This window comes from Meleagris gallopavo, chromosome 1, assembly GCF_000146605.3.
Source record: "Meleagris gallopavo isolate NT-WF06-2002-E0010 breed Aviagen turkey brand Nicholas breeding stock chromosome 1, Turkey_5.1, whole genome shotgun sequence".
Taxonomy (NCBI): domain Eukaryota; kingdom Metazoa; phylum Chordata; class Aves; order Galliformes; family Phasianidae; genus Meleagris; species Meleagris gallopavo.
Genome location: NC_015011.2, coordinates 112,983,270 through 113,009,094, shown reverse-complemented (window position 1 = coordinate 113,009,094; position 25,825 = coordinate 112,983,270). Strand labels below are relative to the sequence as shown.

General features: G+C 35.2%; 1 protein-coding gene across 1 annotated transcript in view; it reads right to left on the bottom strand.

Moving 5' to 3' along the window:
* DMD (dystrophin) overlaps window positions 1-25,825 on the bottom strand; it is a 1,000,055-nt gene that overhangs the window by 572,632 nt on the left and 401,598 nt on the right. Inside the window, 2 exon segments of the mRNA XM_031557153.1 lie at window positions 14,605-14,777; window positions 22,086-22,280. Of these exon segments, the coding sequence (XP_031413013.1) occupies window positions 14,605-14,777; window positions 22,086-22,280 (368 nt within the window).

Sequence of the window (25,825 nt, the reverse complement as noted above, 5' to 3'; positions counted from 1 at the left end):
TGAAAGTTGCCTAGTTTTGAAAAGGAAACACTTGAGAATTGCATCATATTTCTTCTCTCGTATTTATCATTTGAAAATTCAGAAGCAAAAAAGAGAAAGAGGAAGTATGACATATCACCCCTTGCATGCCAATTACTTATTCTTCAAAAAAAAAAATGTATATTTTAAATTAGGTTGAATGAAAAATTTGAACACAATACAGAATCCAAGGTTGGAAATGATACGTATAGAGGTTCATCACACATCACTGGTGGAATGGATTTATGGTATAGATAACGGGAACAGCACTCGCCAATAAGCCCATATCTGGCTATGTTTCCATCTCAGGGCTCAGTTCCTTAACATTTTTCCATGCTAGCTCCTTGTAACTATCTTTGGTAGAAGGCCCTCTAATGTCTGGCAGAATTTTGAATGCTCCTTTGCATTAGTAAGTAATCAAGGGATCTTGCTTGACCGTTTAGCAATTTTTTATTCTTACTTGGCTCTTTAGCAACTTGCTAGGGAAAGAAATTACAAGATGGGTTGTCAGGCTTCTAGGAGAACTTCATTCACCACTATCAGGATTTTCCTCATTCCCAGTGCTGAGAGCTTTCTTTCTCAATCTCATGATATAAAAAGATTTTAGGCAGGAAAACCAGGGAAGAAATAACAGCAAACTTATTGCGTTCCTGAACTGGAAAATTCCCATTTCATATCCTGTTCTGACACTTAGTAGATTTTTGTTGTCTGGAAGAAAAGAGAATCTCTCCTACTTATGCATTTCAATGAGAGAAAATTCAAATTTCTTCGCAAAGTCCTGCTTCAAGATAGGTCAGATATACCATAGGAACTAAGTGGCCCCTTGTGCCCTGAGGACAGAGAAAATTCCCACTTGTCAGATTTCTCCAGCCCATAACCTATGGTTACATTTAGGATTCGTTATGCTTGTAGGGTACTTCCAAGGCAGGAACTTTGGAAGCAAGGCTTTCCCTGCTACACAGAGTAGGTAGCATAAGCTCACAGGATACTGACCAAACGATTGTGCATCAGGATTAGAAAGAAGGAGAAAAAACATACTTTAGCAGGCACTATCATTGTGCCAGAGGATTTAAAGATAGTAAAGAGAATAGCTGATCTGTTTAGTGCACTGCAGGGACAAAGACACTCTCACAGTTATTAGAGGAATTTATTTCTAGTCTTGCAAGCTCCCACAGTGTCTACTAAAAAGTATGAGTACAGAAATGCAGGGATATTTGCTCCTTTCTGCTACTGGCAAACTGCAGTGCTTGCCATTAATCACTCTGACGATACGGAAATGCAACACTGTGCTGCTACATATTTCTGTGCCTTCTGTTTTTTTTTCCACTGATCTACCACACTGTCAAACTCTCCAGCTGACAACACAGATAAACTATACAGTTGCTCGTAGTGCAAAATGAAAGAAGAAAGATGCTTAAAGGAGTCATAGTTAAAGCGTGCTTGAGCTTGGGGTACCTGCGTTGCAGCTTTTTTAACTCCCTTTTCTTGCTATTAGAATAATGGCTTCTAAACATAATATTATGACAGCCAGTTTGCTTAGTAAAATCAGGAATACTTTGTTGTCTGATATTTGGATGTAAATGTAAACCGCCAACCCTCCCTCTTCTTTTTCTCCCATTTTTATTCTGAAACCTAATGCAAAATAGAAATAAGATAGGAGAACTTAGAGAAAGACTCCTCCAGCAGTCAGTACCCGTTACATTCCCGTAGAACAGAAAGCCCCGGGAACACCAGAAGAAAAGAACTGTGTTTTCTCAGATCTACGCCTCACCCCAGCTTTCCCAGCCCGTCGGAGGGCTCCTCGAGCACTGACAGGAGGAGAGAAGGCGCCGGGAAGAGGCGAGTGACGCGCCGCTTCGGCGACGCAGCGCTGAACGCTCGGCCACTCTTATGGCGCCACCTTGCGGGGACGCGAGGGAAAGAGTCTCTTATGAGCCAGGGAAACGCGTCTTGAGTTGTCCCACAGTACCAGGACCTAATGCTCGGATTCCGAATATGTACCGCTTGGGAAGAGTTAATGGCATTTAAACTTACAGGAGAACACAGACTGGCATTGAAATACTTAAATATTTTAAAATCATCTTTATCCTTGATGCCTTTTGAAGGACTTGCTGATGCCGATAAGAAAACTCTTCTTGTTTGGAGAATAATTCTGTTTGGATTATTCTTACTACTACAGAGAAAGAAATAGCCACTATTGGGTCTGAAGTGCTCTAATAATTTACATAAAACTTGTATTAAACAATTAGCTAAATTTATTATCTAGTTTCAGCTAAAATTATTAATACTTTAAAATTAAACATTTTTCCAACCTAAGACTCTAATGGGTTCTAATTTTTTTTTTTTTTCTTTTTCATAGAGACACCTGCATTTTGGCATTAAATTATGAGATAGGGGATGAAACCTGCGTGACTAAATACCAACTACACAAATCCTAGAATTCGTTAAAATGAGCTGTTTTTATTACACTAAACTATTGAAAATAAGGTTTGGTGTTTTTTTTTTTTTAAACTCTTTAATAAGAGAAATGTAAGCATGTCCTTCAACTTTGGGGAATATGCACTACAAATTGTTAATTTTACGGCTGTTAAAAGAATATTGAGAACCTTCTTCAGCTACAGCTTTAATTATCTTCTCCTTTTTAGGAACCATGCTTCCAGAGAAAACATGCAACTCTTGATAGTCAATTTTGTTCTTTACTGCTTTCTCATTTTCTTTTGCAAAACTTCCAAAACAGAGTGACTAGTTTTATACAACAACACACACACACACACACACACACACACACACACACACACATTTATAACTATGTGCATTCTTACAGGTTAGGAAAGAAATTTATGGCTAAGAGAAGCAGTCCTACAGCCAGACATAGCACCTTACAATAAGGGGTAATAAAAACAGTAGAAGGCATCCCTTTCTTGAATACTGATGAAGGAACATGAAACATTTTGGAATAGTATCAGCTAGAGCTGCCAATACAGAGTTTGCATGCTTTAAAAAGTATGAGTAAAATGATGAAGGGTAAGAAGTCTTAGAAGACTTTCTTAAAACACGTGTAGTTACAACTGACATTTTTAGCGTGTTGAGAAGTAGGGGTTTGGTTTTCTGTAGCACTTTTGAAACATTTAAAAGTTCTGAGAAATTGAGCTTTCCTAAATAAAGTGGGCAGATACCCCAGGACAAAACAATAACCTCTAATTATTAATGTACTCTAGAGGTCTATATCAAGCAGGTTCCAGACATTCATCTGGAAGGCTCCCTGCAGTCTCCGAGTATGGCTCCAGAGATATAATAATATGAGTAAGTCTTTATTTCTCTGCATAATTTTCCACTGGATGCACTATTTCCTATCATGTCAAAATACTATTGAGTATGTCATTGCTGTGGTTTTGTTTTTTGTTCCCTCCCCCAAGTATAACAGGTGAAGGAAATAAATAGCTAGGCAATTTTAAATACTTTGTCAAAGATACCAAAGTCTGCCTACCATTGTGAGACAGTTTGCAATGTGAATGAACGGATGAGTTTATATATAACCTCAGAAAAAGCAAAGCAACCATATTTCACAGGAATTCAATATTAAGAATGGCTTTGAGTTAGTTATTTTTGTTTTTTAGTTTCAATATTTGTTCCTTCCAATTGTGAAATTTGTAAAACATGCAAAGAGCCATCTTACCTTGATTACTTATAAACATCTCAAATTAAAATATGACGAACAGCAAAACTTAAGCTCCGCAGATTACTTGATTTTATGTGCTGCCAACTGTCATTTCCATACTAGGACACAATAAAACAGTTCATTGGAAAGGAAGAAGCAAATGACAGGCTAGAACAGTAAGATTGTAATCTTACTGAAGTATTAATACCCCAAATCTGAACTACTCAGTATCAGAAAGCCATTACTGACTACTGTGCATCCCAAATCCCCACATGATCCAATTCTTAAGCAATTGTTTTTTTTTCCCTAATGCTTTTTTTTTTTCCCCTCCAAACAGCAGCAGCCAGGCTTTCCAGGGGGTGCATGGTAGAAGAATAAGAGACAACAGACAAAGCAAAATGAGATGTTCAGAAAAGACAAAAAAAACATTCACCATAAGGACAGTCAAAACATGGAACAGGTTCCCAAGAGGTTACGCAGTCTAAGACCTGCCTGGTCAAAGCCCTGAGCAACCTTTTAGACCACACGGACCCTGCTATGCCCAGAATGTTTAACTGAATGACCTTGTAAGGCCCTTTCCAAACTGATTCGTCTGTGATTCCGTAACATTAAGGGAATTAAAATATCCTAGATGTCACCACAGCTAAGTCTTACATAACATTTTAGTGAGTACCTCACAACTAAGATGACAACTAAGGAGCATGGACTAATCACAGAGTTTCCAGAAGTGATTCTAGTGACTTTCATTATGACTAACAGACTAAGCATTATTTGCTTTTATATAAACATATACACCTTTAATTGGCATGTTTTCTATTTTTAACCTCAGGAAATGAGACTTAAGTGATCATGCTGTCCATCACTTGTTTCCAATAATAAGTTTCCTAGTTTCTTCAGCCAATTTTAACCAAATCTGACAGGAAGGTGTCAGCAAAGGTAACTGTGCTCTTTCAGATTTTTGGAAAATTGCATGCTTGGGAGAAGAATAAGCTCTCCTCCAGAAAAAAAACAAGCAGAGAGTCGCTATAGTCCATTTTGTCTGTCATCTGTATTCCAGCCAGTTAATATACACATTAACCCAAAATACAGATATGTTTTTCTTACTGTGAGAAACATGAATTTGTTATTGTTTTCAAATCTTGGCACCCACTTCTTGTTAATTACGTTGCTGTCATACAATACTTGAAAACAAAAGATCATCTGCTCAGAACTATATAATCTTATACCATCACCATGTTGTTCTAATAGATAGAAAACTGCCTTGTGGTCTTAATGAAGTCATTACTAAAACACAATTTTCCAGAGTGATACCATGCATAATTATAGAGAATAAAAAAAACTGTCAGTCTAATTTTATTTTAGTATAACTTTGGAAAGAATGTTTTCAAGCCCATGCTACGAACAAATCCATCTTTTACTGGAAAAGCAAATGCACACTTAAGGTAATTATAGATCAGATGAAATAACTTAAAATTCAAGTCTAATCTAGAAGAAAATAATATATTCCAGGAAGTGACAAGGAATATATTAGAAAGAACTGTTTACAGAGGTTCAACCATATAGTTCCTTCAAAATAACAACAAACAGAATACAGACATTCTGCTTATTTTTGAGGAAAATATCTGGAATGTGGAATGCTTCACTTTAAGGAAGAAGTTTATTTCCTATCATAAATAAAACCGTACTGTCTGTAAATTCCCAAACAAATAAAAGGCTAAGTCAAGCGTATGGATTACAAATTTTTCTGGAACAGAGATGACTCCAGTAATCTGCAGCATATATAGCGCTATAAAAACCAATGCAAACACATTTTGTTCCGGTCAGTTCTTCTGGATCAAACCAGAAGTGTTTTGTGAATTCTACTCAACACCTCATACAATGACTGGCCCTTGAAATTTGAAATCTGATTAACTGCACTGAGTTTCTGAAGGTCACCAGGATGGAAGGTCTAACTTCCAAAATCTTCTAAGTATTATTACTAAGGTCGATGACTAACACAGAATCTCTGCTTTCTACTGAGACCACTCCTTTGACTCTTTGAAATATAGGAGCGTGTATAAAACACTGAACAAAAAAGAAACTCAAGCTGCCTTGGAAGAAGAAAGTGAAAATGATATTTATTAGATGACAGCTACAATGTAAACACAACTGAGAAACAGTAGACCGTGACAAAAATTGTCTAAAACAAAACTCTAACTTGAGTTCAGCTACAGATATTAAAAGATGGCTCCCTCTACTGTCAAAAAACGCTTTTTCAGGAAGAACTTGAAGGTGGTTGTACACTGCACCATGGCAACAAAAGAGCAGTAATTCTTTAAGAAGTATCAAGGGAATTCTGCAAAGGAGCTCATTTTAGAACATCTGTTGTGCTGGACAGAACAACAGTTCTTACAATATCATTCCTCCTTCAGCGCAAAGTTGACCAAATATTCAACTAGCTAAAAATCGCTTGCATATCTCAATCTAATGAATCAATAACACCGAAAGTGTACCTTAAGTGCCTGCATTTACAGAAAATAATAGAAGTCATCAGAAGTAAGACATCAATCCTGAGGACATACTGCATCTCTCTTAGGTTACGCTTACACAGGTGGATGTAGCTAAGAATGAATAAGCTTGTCAGTGGTCTGAGAAGGTTGGATATAAATCAGGGATATCTGTGAAATCACTAACTGCACTAACATAATATTGTCCCTAAAGCAAGTATATCCTGTTTCAGCTGTGTCTGTTAGCTTATGACACGAACTAGAATGTCGTATGTTTGGTATCTGACGTGAAGGCTTAAGACAGTTTATATCCAGACAATTCAGTCTATTTGCTTCTGGCCATATTTGTCTTCATGCATATTTGCATTCACATAGCTCTGAAGCTCACACATTCATGACTAAGCTGTAAAACATTTCTAAGACTTTTCAGAGAAGTGCTTTGTTTTAGTCTGTACAGCAGAAAAAGCCACCACAATGATTTTTGTATGAATGTAATGCATTTTTGTCACTCAGCCTTTTACAGTAAAGTATGCTAAGTTATGCTAATTGTCAGGCTTAGGGGCGGCTGACTTAAACATTCAGAATATTTTTTTCAGCTGAAACACTTCATGGACAGAATAAACAAGCTATTTCAGATGTGATAATCGAACTGCTTAAGAAAAGGAATTCTGAATTATTTGTTTTCCCTTTCATTCCACTTCACAAATACCTTTGTTCCCATTTCAAGACCTGTCTGCATTAAGTTCTAAAACAATCTGTGTGACAGAGATTTAACAAATACGTCTTTCTTTCCAAAAGCTGTAGTATTTTTTCATTCTGGCTCAAATTCACTATTTAAACCTTAACAGATAAATTTAAATCTTACTTGTAGCTATTCCATTTAGAAGAGGGTTTTATATACACTGGTTCATGAAAACTGGCATTTAAATAGGTACATATAAAAGGAAAAAGCATTTTTAATCTTATGCTGTAAATTAAATCTTTGTAGTTACAATCAAGACAAAAAAAATATTCCCATATATTTTCTCTACACTACAAGTATTGGTATACAAAACCATGTCCAGGCTTCCCATAATAAAATAATTTCTACATTATATTACACCTGTTTCTTATACAGCATTTTACACCTCTGCAAACAATTAAGGAACCAATGAAACCTATCAATATGTTATCTTGATGGTGTGATATCGTGGGGGGGAAAAATGTGGTACATCTGTTGCACTGATTAGATCCTAAGTCAACTGCCAAACGCTTTTACAAAATAAGTGTAGTATGGAAATAAACTACTGCTGTCTGAAATCAAATATTATAAGCTGCTTCCATTTGAGTCTCTTTTGAAACCTACCTAAACCATCTGAATTGCATGAAAGCATGCAAAAAAAGCTTACTCCATATATAACTAAGGTGTGGTGGCTATTTTCAGATTTGCATTTGAAAGGAAACCTCTCACTGAGGATGAAATAATCTGTCTTGGTTTTACCTGTCATCTTGAATTCAGAATCAAGGGTAAGCCTAACAACAAAACTTACAACCTCAAGAGAAATACAATGAGCAGATACTCTTAGATAAGGCAGCCTCTGCTATTACTGTATTTCTCTCAATATGCTTCTGCCTTCAAGAAGTTGCAGTCCTCCCTGTACTGAAATAAAGCCAGTTAGCACTCATGCTTGTTATTCATGTTATCAGAGGTAAGGAAGGAACAAAGAAATGCTAGTGGGCTTGGTGAAAGAGATCTATAGCAATTTTTTTACTTACATTATTTAAACATATAAATTGGCACTCAGATGGAGATTAAGGCCTAGAATGTAGTTTTAAAACAGCATTTTAGTGAGAAATCCATGCAAGATTGGTACAGGATGAATGAGAATTGATCCTTTAGTAGTAAGAGCTTGAGGCAATGCAAGGTGTATTCGGACACATAGATGTTTCTAGAAAGCTATATTCAAAAGCAAGGGGATTTTCTTAACATGTTAAACTTGCATGCCTTTACTCTCATCAGTTGCTTGTAGATATTATTCTAAGATTCTGTCATATGCTAAAAACAGAGTCAGATAGTGAATAGGTCCTCTGGTCTTAATTCAGATTTCATAGTATCCTATCCATACATTTTCAACTAAAAGAGCACAAAGGTTGGATCTGATACAGATATCATAGATTAACAAGTTTGAAGTTTATCAGTGGTTGGTTCTATATGTATACAGAACACATGCAGGTTACCTTACATTGGAAAAATAGTGATGTTCTCTATACATCTTTTTTCTATCTCATTCCAAGCATCAGATTATCACTCAAATCAACAGCATTTATCAGTAATTTTAACACATGCTACGTGTTAGAAATCTGACTACAAAATAGTTATTTTTCCAATTAATAGAATCTTATGCAGAATACATGGTTTTCCATTAGATCTTACCTAGTTAATGTAAATACCAACAACTAATTGGTAAGACAACCCACAAATAGTTGCTAATAGCAGTGTTGGTTAAAAAGAAATAATTCTTCATCTTAACAGTCTTCTAAGATTGTTCTTAGAAGAGTTCTTTATTATTTAATTTTCATACAATAAAAGGTGTTAGCTGCTTGATATTTTCATAAAGTCATCACCCTGTTTTGCACCACTATTAGAGATTTGGAATCTTCTCCTTGTCAGAGCTGTACAACTTGCTCTAAGTGGCCCTGTTTGAGCAGATGACCTCCAGAGGTCCCTTCCAACCTCAGCTGTTCTGTGTCCAAAGTACTAAAACCACCTATTTTTGAAATAACAAAGGTTGACATTTGACTCCTCTCATCTTTTCAGAATTAGAAATGCTTTGTAAAGATATCTGGTATCAACTTTCCTACACTCTCTCAGAACACTTAATTTTAATTAGATTTCATATTAATTAGATGAGCATTTGTCTAGGCTCTAATGTATGCCTTGGAAAATATTTCTTAAATAAGACATGAAAAAGAAGTTAGTTAATAAGTTAGTTATTAGTTAATCACTAATAACAGATCTTTTAGGACTGTAAGAAGAAAAACAGTCTAAAAATATTGAAGGTCTCCAGTATCTGTAAAATTATTTCATTTTTAATTTAAAAACTTTCAAGAATTTCTCCTTTTTCCCCCTCCGTTTGCCTTGACCTCAAATATAGATATTCTATAATTCTAAACCTACAGCTATAGGATAATTTAAAACTATTATATTGTACTCGAACTTGAACCAATGATGTTAGAAATACTTTTAAAGACCACGTACTGTTCAAAGAAACAAGACTGTGGCATAAACATCCTGAAAACACAGTGTCCTACAAGAGAAATAAGTTCTTCTGCAAGTATTAAGTTGACAAGATATTATGTACACAATCATTTAAAAATCTGTTTTCTAATATAGATTTCATAGAATTATAGAAAAGAACCTCAGAGATGATCTAGTTTCAATCCCTCTGGAATTGGCAAGATTGCCAGTCAATAGACCAGGCTGCCCAGAGCCACATCCAACCTGGATTTGTAAATATTAATTATTGTGTATTGTTATCTACAGGAGCCTGATGTTGCTTCTTAAATATTCGTAATTAATTCAAAAAACAGCCTGACTAAGGCTGCAGAAAAAAAGGTAGACTGTAGTGAATCCTGGTGCAGGGATAAGAAACTCATAGCGCCTACACGGGTAATCTTATCGACACTGACATGCATCTACTCCACAACATTTCAACTGTATTGTCATAACTCAACAACTGACAAAGACAACGTTGAAATTTAGTGTCATGAAGGAACAGGTTGAAGTTGCAAATGAAACAGCCAGGGGCATAATAGACAAATCATGACAGTACTGTTGTGCACTCAGAAAACTAAGACCAATGAAACAAATTAACAAATTCCACTTGGTGTCACCCAATACATCTGTCACAAGCACAGCCACCTATGTTCTGAAGTTAATTTGAAAATCCACTCACTTCCTGTTCAAAAAAAGCAAGCCAACACATGACAGATCTAGGCTGTATTCAAAACATTAGTCTGTTGAAAACTTGTGTTCTGATGAATTTGTACTTTTTCTTTCAAATATTTCCTGTTAACTTACAGAAGGTAGAGTATGAACACTTAATTACAGGGAATACACAATGGCACACTCAGTGACACTGTGAAACAACTTGGAAAACAACTAGGTTTTCAACAACTGTAGAAGAACTGGATTTGTGAGCATAAACATTCAAATAGCTTTACAATGAATTTTTTGTAGAACTGCAGCATATTCTGCTGTAAAGAAAACTGAAAATATAATTTGATTTCTTGTAAGGAACACACTATAAAGTTAAGCATGAAATAGCTAGATGTAAATTGGAACTTCTATTGTGTGAAATTTATTTTACACAAAAGGAAGATTTCCAAAATACACTCGCAAAGTATTCAGCTAAGTTTCAAGTTTTTCAATGCTATCTACAATTACTAATTACTGAACAAAACGCTGAAAGAGTAATATCTGAAGATAAAGACAGAAGCATATTTCCTTGTATGAAAACCCCGTGCATTTTTTGGAGAAGGTAAATAAAACTATTGCTAATGTTATTTGCATTCACTCCATCCCTTTTTTCCTCTTCCAAATAAACAATTAGCAGCTTAGTATGAATTCCTAAGGCTTTTACTAACATGCAAGATGGCAATGCACAAACCTTTCTTTCTATTCCACTAAATCTCACACCTGATTTACATGTGCCCACTTTTCCTCAAAGTAATGACTGCAAGTTCCTCAGAACTGACCTTGAACATTTTTCAAATGTCGGTATAGAGTATGTGATTTCCAGGTAGTACGTAAAGACCTACAAAATCCATTTTCCATTCTGCCTATAGCTCATAAGCAAATTTTACCAAAAAGAAAACAGCTGTATAGTAACATATTTTCCTCAAACAGACCTATTTGACATCACTATCAAATGAGATATTTAGATATTAGATTATAAAAACAAGAAAGTATGAATTTCTTTCCTTAGATGATATAGCAATGCTAACACAACAGTATAGATAACTGAATTTCTCCTTCTGGGTCTGACACCAGGATGTTCTGGGTGGCCAACGCCAGCCTCTAGTGTTGTAAACTTTGGAAATGAATATATTCTTTAATGTGTTTCATTAAGAGCAGGCATTTCAGCTCCAGTAATGCCTTTTAGAGCAACAACAACTATCTATAAAACAAAAACTTAAAATAGGTATTCAGCATGAGCGTTTATATTGATTTCTATGAGATTTAGGGGAAGTTCTCTGCTGGTACCTGAGAGGGTAAGGGAAAGTGTTCTACGTTACCGCAATTACAGTGATAACTGATGACTTCAATTCTATTACAGTTCTTTGATTTCCTGAAGCCAATATTCATAAATGAACAAATGGCAATTTTTTTTCCTAGACTGTTTCAAACATGGAATGTATATTTCCCTTAAGCATACTCCTGTGACAGCAAAACAGTCCTTCAGTAAAACTTCCAAAACTGTCCTAAAAGATCATCATCAGTAATGCATCTCAACAACAGCTTCATCCATGTCTCAATGGAAGATTTACACTGATAGTTTAATCCCTTACAGACACAAAATGCTGGAAGCAAAATGCTGAAGGCAGTATTGTCTTCCTTCATCTCCTCCCAAGCATTCATGTGCAGTCCAAATGCACCTCACAAAACTGCAGCAGCTACAGGGACCATACCAGAGTTCAAACAAAATCAAACGAACAGTAACACAGTAATACTGACACTACAAACAAGAGATTTAAAAGAAAAAAGGTCTGTGATTCTGGGCAGCAGCCAAGCTTATCACCCTGAGTTGGTGCCAGTCATCCTAAAAGAGGATGACACCCCCAGGCAAACTCAGGCTGGAAATAAAAAAAAATAAATAAATAAATAAATAAAAAAAATGACACTTCATACTTCTCTACTTCTTTAATCTGGTGGCTTCAAAATACCTGACAAATACTAACTCATTTCACCTCAGAATATTTTCTGCTGCTGGCTAAATAGCACTGCAGTTTGAACAAAGGACAACTGCTAGCATTGGTGGACCAAGCTTTCAGCCAACAGCATTTCTTCAGTGGAAGAAAACACATATGGGAAGATCTTAAGATTTCTCAGAGATTCATCTTTGAAGTACTGAGACCAAAATCTATGACTTGTTCAACATCTTCATCAGTGACCTTGATGAGGGGATAGTGGCCACCCTCAGCAAGTTTGCTGATGATATGAAGTTGGGAGGATTGGCTGACATGCCTGAAGGCTGTGCTGCCATTCAGCGAGACCTGGACAGGCTGGAGAGCTGGGCAGTAAGAAACCGGATGAGGTTCAACAAAAGCAAGCGTAGGGTCTTACACCTAGGGAGGAATAATTGCATGCACCAATACAGGCTGGGGGATGAGCTGCTGGAGAGGAGCTCTGCAGAGAGGGACCTGGGCGTCCTGGTGGACGACAGGTTGGCCATGAGCCAGCAGTGTGCCCTCGTGGCCAAAAAGGCCAATGGCATTCTGGGGTGCATTAAGAAGAGCGTGTCCAGCAGGTGGAGGAAGGTGATCCTCCCCCTCTACTCTGCCCTGGTAAGGCCTCATCTGGAGTACTGTGTCCAGTTCTGGGCTCCCCAGTACAAAAAAGACAGGAATCTCTTGGAAAGAGTCCAGCGGAGGGCCACAAAGATGGTGAAGGGCCTGGAGCATCTCCCCTATGAAGAAAGGCTAAGTGAACTGGGTCTGTTTAGCCTTGAGAAAAGACGACTGAGAGGGGACCTGATCCAGGTTTATAAATATCTGAGGTGTGGCGGCCATAGTAGTGAGGCCAGTCTCTTTTCAGTGGTACGTGGAGACAGGACGAGGGGAAACGGACATAAGCTGCAGCATAGGAAGTTTCACACGAATGTGCGTAAGAACTTCTTTGTGGTGAGGGTGACGGAGCACTGGAACAGGCTGCCCAGGGAGGTTGTGGAGTCTCCTTCTCTGGAGATATTCAAGTCTACCTGTGCGACTTGGTGTAGGGAACCTGCTTTGGCAGGGGGGTTGGTCTCGATGATCTCTGGAGGTCCCTTCCAACCCCTACAATTCTGTGATTCTGTGACTTTGGGCCAAAGCCACCTCTGGAAAAAGCACAACACTAAACATCCTGCTTTTGCTATTTGTGTGAGCAGCTGAGCTCCAGACTCTGCTTCTGACTTCTTCAGAATTTTTATACGTGGCATCATGCTGAACAAAGCGTGGTATTTCTTACCACACTAGAAAGAGGCTTATTATTAAAAAAAAGTGATATTCATGTTAGAATCTCAAAATTTTGAGACAAAACAGAGGTGACTTGAAGATTACTGAATCATATTTTGGCCATGATTCTTTCTTTTTGTCTCTTCTCTTTTTAAGCTTTACTCTCTCTCAAGCAACCTAAATCAAAGCTACTGAATGGCTGACAGCTGAAAGATTTGCAGTGACAGCTGTAGACCAATATTCATGTATCCTTTGTTTAGAAATGTTACCAAGGTTTGGACTGTAAGACAAGATCAGCACAATCTTAGTCTACAGGAAGTACTTTTATTTCTTCTGGTCATTGCTTACAGGGTTGGACTCATATCCCTACCTACTATACTGTGCAATAATTATCAATACCATAATTAAAGTTGATATTCTACTAAATTTCAAGTCACTCTCTTCCCGAGTAGCATATCAAATGAATTTTTTAAATAGCAAGTTACCTGAAAGCATTTCTAAACTGCCAACCTTGTGATATTCCTACATATTCCTAGTATACAAGCATTTTCAGTATCAGATTAATAGTTTACATTCTCAGAATTGTCAAGGACTTGTCTGTGGTAATTCAATAAACATTTGAAACAATGATTTTTATTTAAGCTAAAGTTATTTGTTAACTATTAAACAGCATACTAAGATAAATAAAGTAGTAAGTACCATGTGCAGAAGATTGGTTTTATTATCCTTTTAAACGCCCTTCTGTATTTTTTCTTCATTATGACTAATACACAAAGACTTTAAAAAAAAAAGTGACGCTGCATTTAGAGCTTCTAGCAAAATTAACCACGCTCCTTAGACATACAGTTAGAATTGCTCGTAGAACTAGTAAATGCCCTATAATTACAAAGTATTTTACTCAGTTATATCCATCACAGGTTAAGATTTCTATATTAATAATGCTGGGTATAGGTATGAAAGAATAACTATCTGATAGTATCTCACATAAAGGTACAATATTTGTAGTGACACAAACACAAATGCAATACCATCCCAGGTTTTGGACTGATCAAGTGACAGTTGGTCAACGTATTTACTATTTTACAAAATTCTTAAATTGCAATTTGCTATAGATTTTCTATGCTTAGTTAGAAGAAAGTATAGTTTACAACTTTATAAGTCGCTTCTGCACAAGGAAAAATATCACCAATAATAAAACCAAATACCAACAAATGTCATCAGAAATAAGAATTTTTAAAGTTTACTTACGCCTGTCGGTCCCGGTACATCTTGTTAACTTTCTCCCACTGGGAATTAAGCTGAGTCAACTTTTCTTGTATATTTGCTGTTTCCCTTGGCGTAGCACTCTGCAAAGCCGGTGTCTTCTTGCTGTGAATAATGTCTATTTGACCCTGGAGTCTCCCCAGGCGATCTTTAATGTTCTGTAACACCAAGATTTTTTAAAAGAAAAACAAGATATCAGCTGTAAAAAGCCATTATCCATAAGCAAAAGACAAACAGGAAAAAGTAAGTTGAACAACAGCCTAAACAGCGATAACATTTTAGAATACAACCAGGTAATAATGACTGAACACCCATTCTTTCTTTAAAGATGTAATTAACTACAGATGAGAAAGGTAATGGCTGTAGGGGAAGCAAAGCTCTGTTGATTCAGTCAGTCACGAATTCCCCTACACCAAGGGAATAACTGTTTTAACCCCATTCCTTCTTAGAAAAAGCAGAACAAAGTGCCACCTTACAGGCTCATGTTTGAGAAAATTCTTTGATTATTTGACAGTTAGGGTCCTCTCTTATAAAAGCTTCAGCACATATTACATAGATACCAAAGTTACAGGATGAAAAAGATAGCTTATTGGATATCAGTCCTTTTTAGGACATTGACAACTTAGCACTTGTCTTTCTGCTCTTAGCCCTTTACGCCTAGTAATACTCAGTTCTTTGCGTTTTAGAAAAACGCAAAATAGTTAACAGTATCTTTGCCTAACTGCACAATGCAGTCTATAAAAAATAAAAAAAATAGGAAAAAATTAACTCCAGGCCTTGAAATCTTTAAAATGTGTGAAGGAATTTAAATACTCGCCCTTAGTCAATAGCCACTAATTACGCAACTACTAATGCATTCATTATCATCATTGAATTATGCAGATTTTCTTCTTTTCTCTATAAAGCAATATGTAAATATACTGTATATTTCTATTCTATGAAGGAGACAGGGTTGAGCTTCTTATGTTAAATCCTTCAGAAGCATTTGAATGACCAAATTTGCTGGAAAACCCAATGCTGAGCAAAAATAGTATCATAAACTGCATGCTGACTTCACTAGAAAAGCTTTAAATGCAACAGAAAGTCATTAGCAGAGACTTTCTCCGTGTAAATCCTTATTTACAAGCCAATTAAACCCTTAAACCGAGGAGTTCATGATACATTTCAGTCTACCATCTAAACAGGCACAGTTTAGTACTGCTCTGATTTTCTTCTTTACCAGATAGAAGACACAAATGTACTTTGGATCAATTGAAAACCACGAGGTACATAAGCTTGCCTTTCAAACTCACATTATGAATACAAAAACCAGAGAAATAAGTATGCGTTTGACAGGAAAAAAGTGCCTTAAATACAACTAACTTGTTCAGCTGTTATGTTTTTACAGTACCACAGTCCTCATAACAGACAACATATATATTTGACTTGCTCAATGTTCTTTTGCTCACCTACTCTGAAGGACAAGTAACCCATTTATACATTAACATAGTACAAAAGAGATAAAATAGAGGTTTGATCCTGCAAGCTCTCACTGACTGGAATTACCTGAACTATACAAGCTGAAATCCAGAGCCCATTATTGTCACAGAGAAAAAATGGTCAATTTTATAACAGGCTAATCTGTTGTTGTCTTTTTAATGTTCTTACAGCTAGAAACTTTTAAGAACCTCTTGAAAGTATTTTAATTGTATCTCCTATCATAAAGAGCCTATCAATCACAAATTTCAACAATTTAAGTGTTAATTAAATTTCTGGCACAGGAATTAATCATGGACCAAGAAATCTATTTCACTGCACACACTTCAGTATTTACATGTATACACACACCCCTATAATTTTTATATACACCCATATATAAACATATATATTTATATGTTTAGAACATTGCTTATGTATAAATCTAGTTATCTATAAATTTGAAGTGCTAAACATGTATATGTAATCATTATATATAGTTCATAATACACACACACACACACACACACACACACACACACACACACTGTTCTGCGTAAACATTTGGAAAAAAAGAACTTAAGATCCCATATAATGAAGATGTGGTGAAGTTTTGGAATATCAGTATTTACCCATGATCTGACTTTTCACTTCCCTCTACTCCACAGCTCAGAAACCATACCCTGGAGCAAATACCAGCAAAAACAACTGTGGAGAATACTGAGGTTCTGTAACTGTACTGTGGATGTATAATATGCTAATTGCTGGGAATCTATGGGAGACCTTAGCAAACTAAAGTGCTAAGCTTTATTAAAGTTTATGAAAACAATGATTTGGTGGAGAAATCTGAAAAATAGGCATTGATTTCATTGTAATAGTACAAAGCATAAACACAGAAATGCAAGTGTGCAAATTTCACGGCCATAGGAAATTATGCTTAATAACAGTATATCTAGCAATACTTTTTGGTTAAACTTGTAAAACAATGCTGTGTTGGTTTCCCTGTTTGTTTTCACAACCCAGAATGGAGTAAATCCATTTACCAAATATATACAACTGAAACAGCATTTATACACTTCAGAATTGATAAGTGGTAAATCTCAAAATGTTCACAATGAGTTGCCAACGGAGAGGCATGTAATTTCTGATGTGTAAGGCAGATCTTAGCTTTTGTTTAGAGCAGAGCTGTTACAGACAAATAAAGGTAATACAGTTGACCTTCTATAAAAGAAATACACAACTGAATGGCATAGGATTGAAGTAAAGAAATGAGATCACGTGCATTTGCGTGTGCATAAACATAAGTATTTCATACATATACTCCATCTATCATTCATGTTCAAGAGAATAGCTCCAAGCAGTTAGCTATCAAAAATGCCTTGGGAGACTTTGCAACACGGTTAACAGAAATGCACAAGGCTTTAATATTTAAGAAAAAAAAGAATTATATAGAAAATCATTAGCAGCTACTGTGACAGTAGCCTTTGGGGAATGATCCATCTCATTGCTCTCAAAAAGAGAAATCTGAGCGATAGGGACTTGAAATTCAGCTTATTTTTATAACTCAGAATTTGCCATTATCTGACAGGTAAAGATTATATTTGCAAATCATACAAATAGTAAATTTCCTATAATTCATCATATTTTTGTACTAACACCAGAACCAGTTGTTAGTAATCAAGATTAACTAGAAGAATTCCAGGAATTATTTCTAATTTTAAAATCTCTATACACTACAACTTACAATATCTGATATGGGTATTATTGCTTCAAGTACAATATATTGAAAGAAGATTATGGCGGTATTCTGGATGTCATAATCACTGCAGCATAACGCTTAAAGGAAATACACTGTAAACCCCAAATAAGCCACTTTAGAAATATCTGCACGAAAAAGTTCCTCTCAGTAAATGAAGGGTAATAGCTACCACATGAAGGCAAAAGAATTGAAATATATATATAAACATCAGCATGAATACATCTATATTTAAAGAAGTAGAGCAAGAAACTAACCCTTTTTTTTTTTTTTTTTTTTTTAAGTCTAAGTAAAGTGCTGCCTGGAAATGCATAAAAGAATGAACCAGAACTATTAGAATGATTATGCATACACAAGAAACCCCTTTCTCAAAGAACCAGATGGCTTTCCATATTAAAACTATTATATAATTAAAAAATATCATAGCTAAATGTAGAATCATATTTTATAGAGTTCCTTCTAAAATTAAGAAAAAAAACCCAGCCTGATTAATATACTTTACTGCAAATTTGCAGCATTAACTATGTAGAGTAAGCAGCCTCAGAAAATAAGAGTTTTGATTTCACAGTTCATGTAATTTTTGAATGAGTAGACACAAGTACACTAAGCCTATAACAGCAATTCTTAACACAAAAGTCAACTAAATGCTTTCTCACATACAGCTATAAATGCAAATATAATGACCTAAATCCCTAAGAGGCAGTTTCATGTTATCCACTCACTTCTACTATGTTTTCATAAGCAAAAATATGTTTTAACTCTCAAGTTGATAAGTTATTTTATTTCAGAATATGCATATCATACTAAATAATCTGAAGTTTCAACAAGATACATAGTTTACATGAGATAACCATGATATAGAGAACATCGTGTGCAATAGGAGCAATGTAACTTGACTTTCTAAAACAAGATTAATTTCAATATATGCAAAGTTAAACATTTAACTTTCAGGAAGCATTTTGAAAATTCTCGTGCCAGTAATGATTAGCTAAACTCTTTGAACTGCAAGGATATGAAAGTATCCTTGCACATGGTCCACAATTAAAGCCACTGTAACTACAATAAAAGCTACGTAGTGAACTCAGAGATTATGAACGCAGAACAAGGTTGAAATTCCAGAAACTTGCTGTAACATGACGGAAAACACAGCAAAGACAGCAGAGCAGCAAGGCCCAGGCTGTAGCAAGCGAGAACTTGCTCAAACTGCCATAGACACAAAAACAAAGAAAAGAAGCTGCTTACCTTCAGAAGGCCTCAGATACACAGGGACCTCCACTAAGATAACCATGCCTCCACTGCCAACCCTTACATGAGGTCTGTGAGGGCGTGGATCCTGGCTCCACCCCTTCTGGTTACTCAGGTGCATTGTATGCAGCTGAGCTCCCCTGGGTTGGCCCTGCCTTCCCACCAGGTGTTCAATCACTGGTTCAGGCCCTGACTTAGTGTTTCTGCTACAGTTGTATCATAAAACAATAAATTTAGCATCCAAAGTGAAATGACACAAGTCACTATCAATAGTAGGCAAAAGTACCATAATATTTCTGCTTGTAACAAAATCTGCCCTATTGAGAGCATCTCATTAAATTCAATTCTTTAATCCTTCAATCTATGAACTGAGATTTCCCATGTGAACAGGTGGAGCTCCATCTTTGACAGAACAGTAATATTCAAACTTTTTAAAATAGTGTAAATTCAGTGGTGAACAAGTATGTATTATGTATTAGGACACACATAACAGAACTTTTAATAGGGTAATAGAAATACTGCAATCCCTGATTTTATGAGATAGAAAGACCTGGTTTCTCTATTCTTACCACTTACTCAAACTTTCAATGAAGAGAATGTTCCTAGAAGCTAGTGTGTTTGGACTTACTAAATGTGCCTAATAATAATAATAATAATTTACTAAATATTAGAAGTAGTATTATTTTTGGATACACATACACATATTCCTTTTTTTTAATTTTATTTTACATTCCTTTGATATAAAAAGTGACTGTTAGAACTGTCTTTGCAATTAATAAAAGCATGTTTTTCATTTCTATTTGATATTTAGCAGACTGGATCACAGGATTAACTAGATTGATTTCAAGCAATCAGATTTAAGTCTTAATACACACATTTACTTTGGAGAAAAATGTTCAAAGTGGTTAACAGTGAAAGATTCTTGTAAATAAATTTATTTTTCCTTCTAAGGATTAATTGAAATGGATCATTTATGAATGGGAGTGAAAAAGAAACCTTACAAACTCAGTTTTAAAACACAGAGCTATCCATGACAGCTTTGTAATTTGATTCATGCAAATCTGCCAGGGATAAAAATCAACCACAATTTAATTTCAAACCTTTCCCAACCAGCTGCTGAACAATTTATGCACTACTTTTCTATTTTTACTGCAGGATAATGACAATGATGAATGCTTTTACTTGGAAATAAATATTCATTAAGCAGGCTCAGATCAAAACTATACCCTTCCAAAAACCCACAAATGTGTAAGATCCACTTACCTCTTTTGAGAGATTTATTTGGAAGATGGAAATGTGCCCACAAATGCATCTCATAACAATTTAATAGCTCAGTTAAATTAAACCCATGGCAATGCTTACTTCTAACCTCAGTAATCAATATTATTAAAGTCAGTGTCAACTCTAATAGCAGCAAACATAGGTGGGTGAAGAACAGATTAGTTATGGATTTAAATCAGATAAAGATGGTCCAAATGTCAATAGGAAGTCAACTGCCAGTAAACTACTTGATCTAGGTCACTGTATTTCCAGCCCATCTAGTAATGAGCATAACGAGTTTACAGACACGGACAAAGTGTTAGTTCATTAACTATAATTTACATGGTCTATGCCTTTTTTTTTTTCTTTTTTTTTTTCTGTGTGTAAGAGTCATTCTGTCAAGAGTGATTGTTTAGAATGAAGAATGACAATAACACTGGCACATTCCACGATCTAGAAATTAACTTAGTACAGTCAATACTCAGAACCCCTTTAACCTACTAATACTAAATCACAAGAGGAAAAAAGGAGTGATCTGCTGTTTCTTCACACAGACCTATTGTCAGTTATTCTCTTGCTCCAATATTTTAGTCGTGTGCTTCCCTGGACAAACTATACCCCTAGGAAATGTAAAACATTAATTTTTAAGAGATAATAAGCATATCTATGTCTGCACATATATACACATATATACACACAAACACACACAGATGCCGTATGTGTGTATATAAAGGTATCTATGCAAGAACTATAAATGGCCTCTTTGAGGGCACTTCAGATATCCTTGCCAGAGCCCTTATTTCGATTCTCCCACAAAGCTTATTTCATCTGAATGACTGCAGACAGATTTTAGCTTCTTTGGGCTCAAGTTTCTTTTGGTTAAAAACTTTCTTTCCCCAAATGATCACAGAAATAATGAAAATGTGGTCTTTACGCATTGATGGCAATTTGAAATTGCTGTATTATATACAGCAGTTAAGCAAGATTTTTTACAAGGGTTTACTCACAAACACTATTCTGCAGAAGCAGATAACTCATTCACCTACTTAGCCTTACAACTTCAATCTTGTTCTCTTATTAAGTTATTCAGTATTGAAAAAATCCTCGAATTTCAAGAAATTTCACTGTTATAAGCAATAAAGAAACATAATATTTAAAGCCACATTAACAGTTCTGAATTAGACTTCTCGTAACTGTATTAGCTACCTACTGGACAGCATTTTTTGTATAGTAAACTACAACAGTTGCGTAGGATATATCTCCAATCAGACTTAAAGCTTTCATAGTCCAATATGCAAAGGAACAGCTACTTGATTTTTTTATTTTTATTTTTATTTTTATTCTCTCACACTAAAATAAAGCTGTCCAAGATCATGTGTGGACAGGCTTTAAGTACTTACTAATTCATTCAAACTAAAAACACACAAAGCAAACTTTAACCATGACTTTGCAATTTTAAATACAGAACTGCCTCTCTCCATCCTTTCTCCCACTGTTCCACTCAGGTTTAGCTGTGCAGATACCTTAATGCTTTTGCTTTTCTTACTAATCTGGGTGAAACAGATAAAAACATACGTCAGTGCTCTTACATTTCAGAGCAATGTGTCTTCATATCTAAACATCCATATATGCACAAATCACAGAGGGGTTGAGTACTTACAAAAATGTGTGAGTGAACACAGGCTGCCAATAAAAAAGCAGCCCCAAAATCACAGAAACATAATATTATAAAGAAAACATTCCATCTTACCTTGAGACATTCTTCTTGTTTCAAGAGATCCTCACAGTCCTTAGCCTGCAGAACAGGAGAATTAAGGCGTTCTTCTACTTCAGACAAGGCTTGCAGAAGCTGAAGGATCTCTGCCAGGTACGTAGAAGGCACATAAGTGGTTTCCACAGTCATACTTTCAGTCATCACAAAAGTTGTATCTTCGTGAACTGTTTGCTAGTACAGATATACAAGAGAATGTTTCCTTTAGTTTCTCACCTCTACACAAATGTATAATTTGCAATTTCCAGTTCATGACCTAGAACCAATTAAAAATTATTTACAAGGCCAAAAGCAGGAAATATATGAGTTATTTTACACAGATCACTCGCATTCCCCTAATTTGACTGAAATGGCAGATACTAAAATTGACCCATAGAGAAGTATACAAACTTTTCTTCTCTTTTTCCAGTGCAGATAAGAAATGCAAAAGTACTTTGAGATTATGATATTACTGGGATTTTAGTGCTAACAATTTCATCTTAAACTGTTAAATCTCTAAGAATGTGTTCTTCTATATAGAAATTCCATGCATGCAAAGCCCAAAATACTGACATTTCAAGGTGTCAAATAAAATAATGACTTGCCTTACAGATTCAATTTCTTAGCTTACATGCAACATAAAACAACCAGGTCAACTCAGTATTTACAGTAACATCCTAAAATCTCTCTCTTCAACCTTGGAAGTATAATTTGGAATTTCACTATTTGAATCTTTAATGGATAAAATTGACAGAGGAACTCCCAGCAATACATTTCTTCAGAAATATATATATATATATATACACATACATATATATATATATATTTTTTTTTTTCCTAAAGAGGTGTATTGATGGTACTTTGGACAAATATGAACTAGACATGCTATTCTGAAAGCACATGCATACACCAACTGCAAGAGAGCCCTGTGTATTCTGTGACAAAACAGAGTTGATCTGTAAGTTTTGGAAAGATATTGACATATTAGGTGACAAAATGGTAACACATTAATTCTCCATATTTCTGATTTGATGTGTTTGTAGACCATAAAAAAAAAAAAAAAGTGTGCTTGAAGCTTCATTTAACTAAACTCCAAATAGATGTTCACCTGTATGTCATTTAGAAATATATATATATAAATATAAATATAAATATAAATATATATATATATATATAAACTCTTATTTGATAAGAATAGGTTTCTATTTGTTTATTTTATCACAGCACATAGGATTCCTAGTGTGGCAGCACAAATTCACTGAGCTTGGTCCTTGCCTTCTCAAAAATACAAACTTTACTTATTAAAGACCTCAAAGAAATGTTTCAAGCAATTGTTGGTTAACATTCAAAAATCTCATTACTTAGTTGCTCCAGTCCTAATACAGATAATCAAGGATTTTGGAGCACTGTCTGTGAATGACAATGCACCTGTGGTTCTGAAGAGAACAGCATCATTAGTAACGGAAAACAAAACCAAACACTATTTCCAACACACTACCTCAGCAAGGTGTCTCATTTTAATTGATCTATTTTCCATATCCATCTTTTCATGATTTCTCCCATTTAGTTTTCTTTAAAAAGTCTTAAAATACGCATACACACATTTGAGTAGCTGTATGCATATTACAAATAAAATTCACAAAGTTATCTCTAGATTTGTATTATTCTGCTGCATTTCCTATGCAAATTCAATTGCTTTGCTTATACTATTTTAACAAAATGACTTTCTCAGGACATCTGCTAACACTGAAAACACTTACTGCCATCATATCACCACTGTAATTTTTATTACATAAAATAAATTGTTTAAAAAATTGGTCCCCTCCCTTCTCCATATGTTTCACGAATCACGCTTTGCGAGAATAACAGTTTACCCCAGCTAACACAAAAAAAAAAAACTACTCCGTGTTGACTAGATAATGGGAGATCCTCAATAAGCCACTGAGCCATGCAGCAATATATTTCCATTCCTCGAGACTGTGCTGAGACTCTTCTACATACAATGAAGAACTACATCTTCACAAAAAAACAATTTAACAGCTTTTCCCTATTTGACAGAGAAGACAGATTTTGATATTCAAGTAAGGGGTATGAGCTTATTCACTCAAAATAAGGTTACAGGAACACGTGAAATGACACATACAAGATAATTAAATTCTGACATTTTATTATTCTACTTTTCTAACCTGAATTTAGTCTAATAACTGTGTATATATAGAGTATACATAACTTTTTACATAAAATAGAATTTGTGCCTTCTTAACTCTGAAAAAAAAAAAAAATCCTGAATTCAGACAAAAATCAAATAGAAATTTGATGTGTGATCACTTATTAGGCACTTATTGTGCCTAGTTAGTTACAGTAATGCCAAAATATCCACCCATTTGCTACAAATGAGTGATAGAAGAGTACTCTTCCAGGCAAAATTTACTAAAATTTGAAGACAAGGCTGAACTTGGTATGACCTATATGGTTTACTCATCCCTCAAAGTATGTGTAATATTTAATGCCCATCAATTCTTGTGAGCTGCATAGAGCCACAGTTTTATTATACTTAATAATATTAAATTATTTATTTATATTAAAAGTTAAACTGTAAGTTACTATAACCAGATAAATACATGGATGAATTACAATGCTAAAGAAGTCCACCAGAACCTGTCCTCATATTTGGCAATATTACTTCATACTTTATTCTTAAGAGGAGGAATCCAAATGAATTAGTTTCTGAATAAATAAATGAGTCTGAAATGCGCTAAAACTGCAGAAGTGGGTTTTTCAGGACACTGCAGGAATTTCTTTCATTCCATCTTGACTTTGTTGATAGTAGGATAAAAGAGCTTAAGGCATCTTGCACTAAGGAATGGAGATTAGGCATACACAAAATTGATCACTTTAATCAGCAAAGAAAGATAATTTTGTTTGTTTCTTCCAAAGTTTGCTGGAATTATCACGAAAATACAATGGGCACAGTCCTTCCCTACCTTCTGGGCAAGCATCTTTACCAGAAATGTACACGTGAAACTGAATAATATACTAGCATTGTAAGAAGCAAAACCAAAAAACAAGGGAATTATCACCACAGGAGTAAAAATGTATAAAATGCTTCTATAATTCCATAAAGAAAAGGTCTTAAAAAGCATCTGTTAGCACTGAGATGTATTAAAAATACTTATTTTTTTAAGAATCACATTTTTAAGTAAGATTATAACAATTATTTTCTCATGTGATTTTTCTGTTCATGCTTATTGTCCAGAAAGGCCTGCACACTGGAAAACATAAAATATGTATTTTGATGACTGTATCTGACTTAGTGACTTAGACTTTAAATGGATGCTTCCTTTACTTCAGAATGACTTCCTCAGTGAAATGAACTCAGAGGAAGGAATTTCAACATAAGCACAAATCAAGTCTTTACTGACACTCCAACATTGAAATGTGATATAATAAATGAAATAATAATTTCATTTTTGAAAAATACTACGTTCATACCAAAAATAATTCCTTTGAAATCTTCTTACTGCTGACTTCAAGTCTTGAATGAATGAATGAACTGCTGAGAAAAACACCCCTTTCCCTGTTTTTTGTTAGCCTTCAGTTGTGAGACATCTCCCCAAAAGTCTGGTAGTCATGCCACTGCCTGATATGCTTTATATGGTGGACTGGATAAATATGTGCAGTTGCTTGGCTCAAAGACTTGGATAAATTTTTATTCTACCCCATTTCTTCTTCTTTTTTTT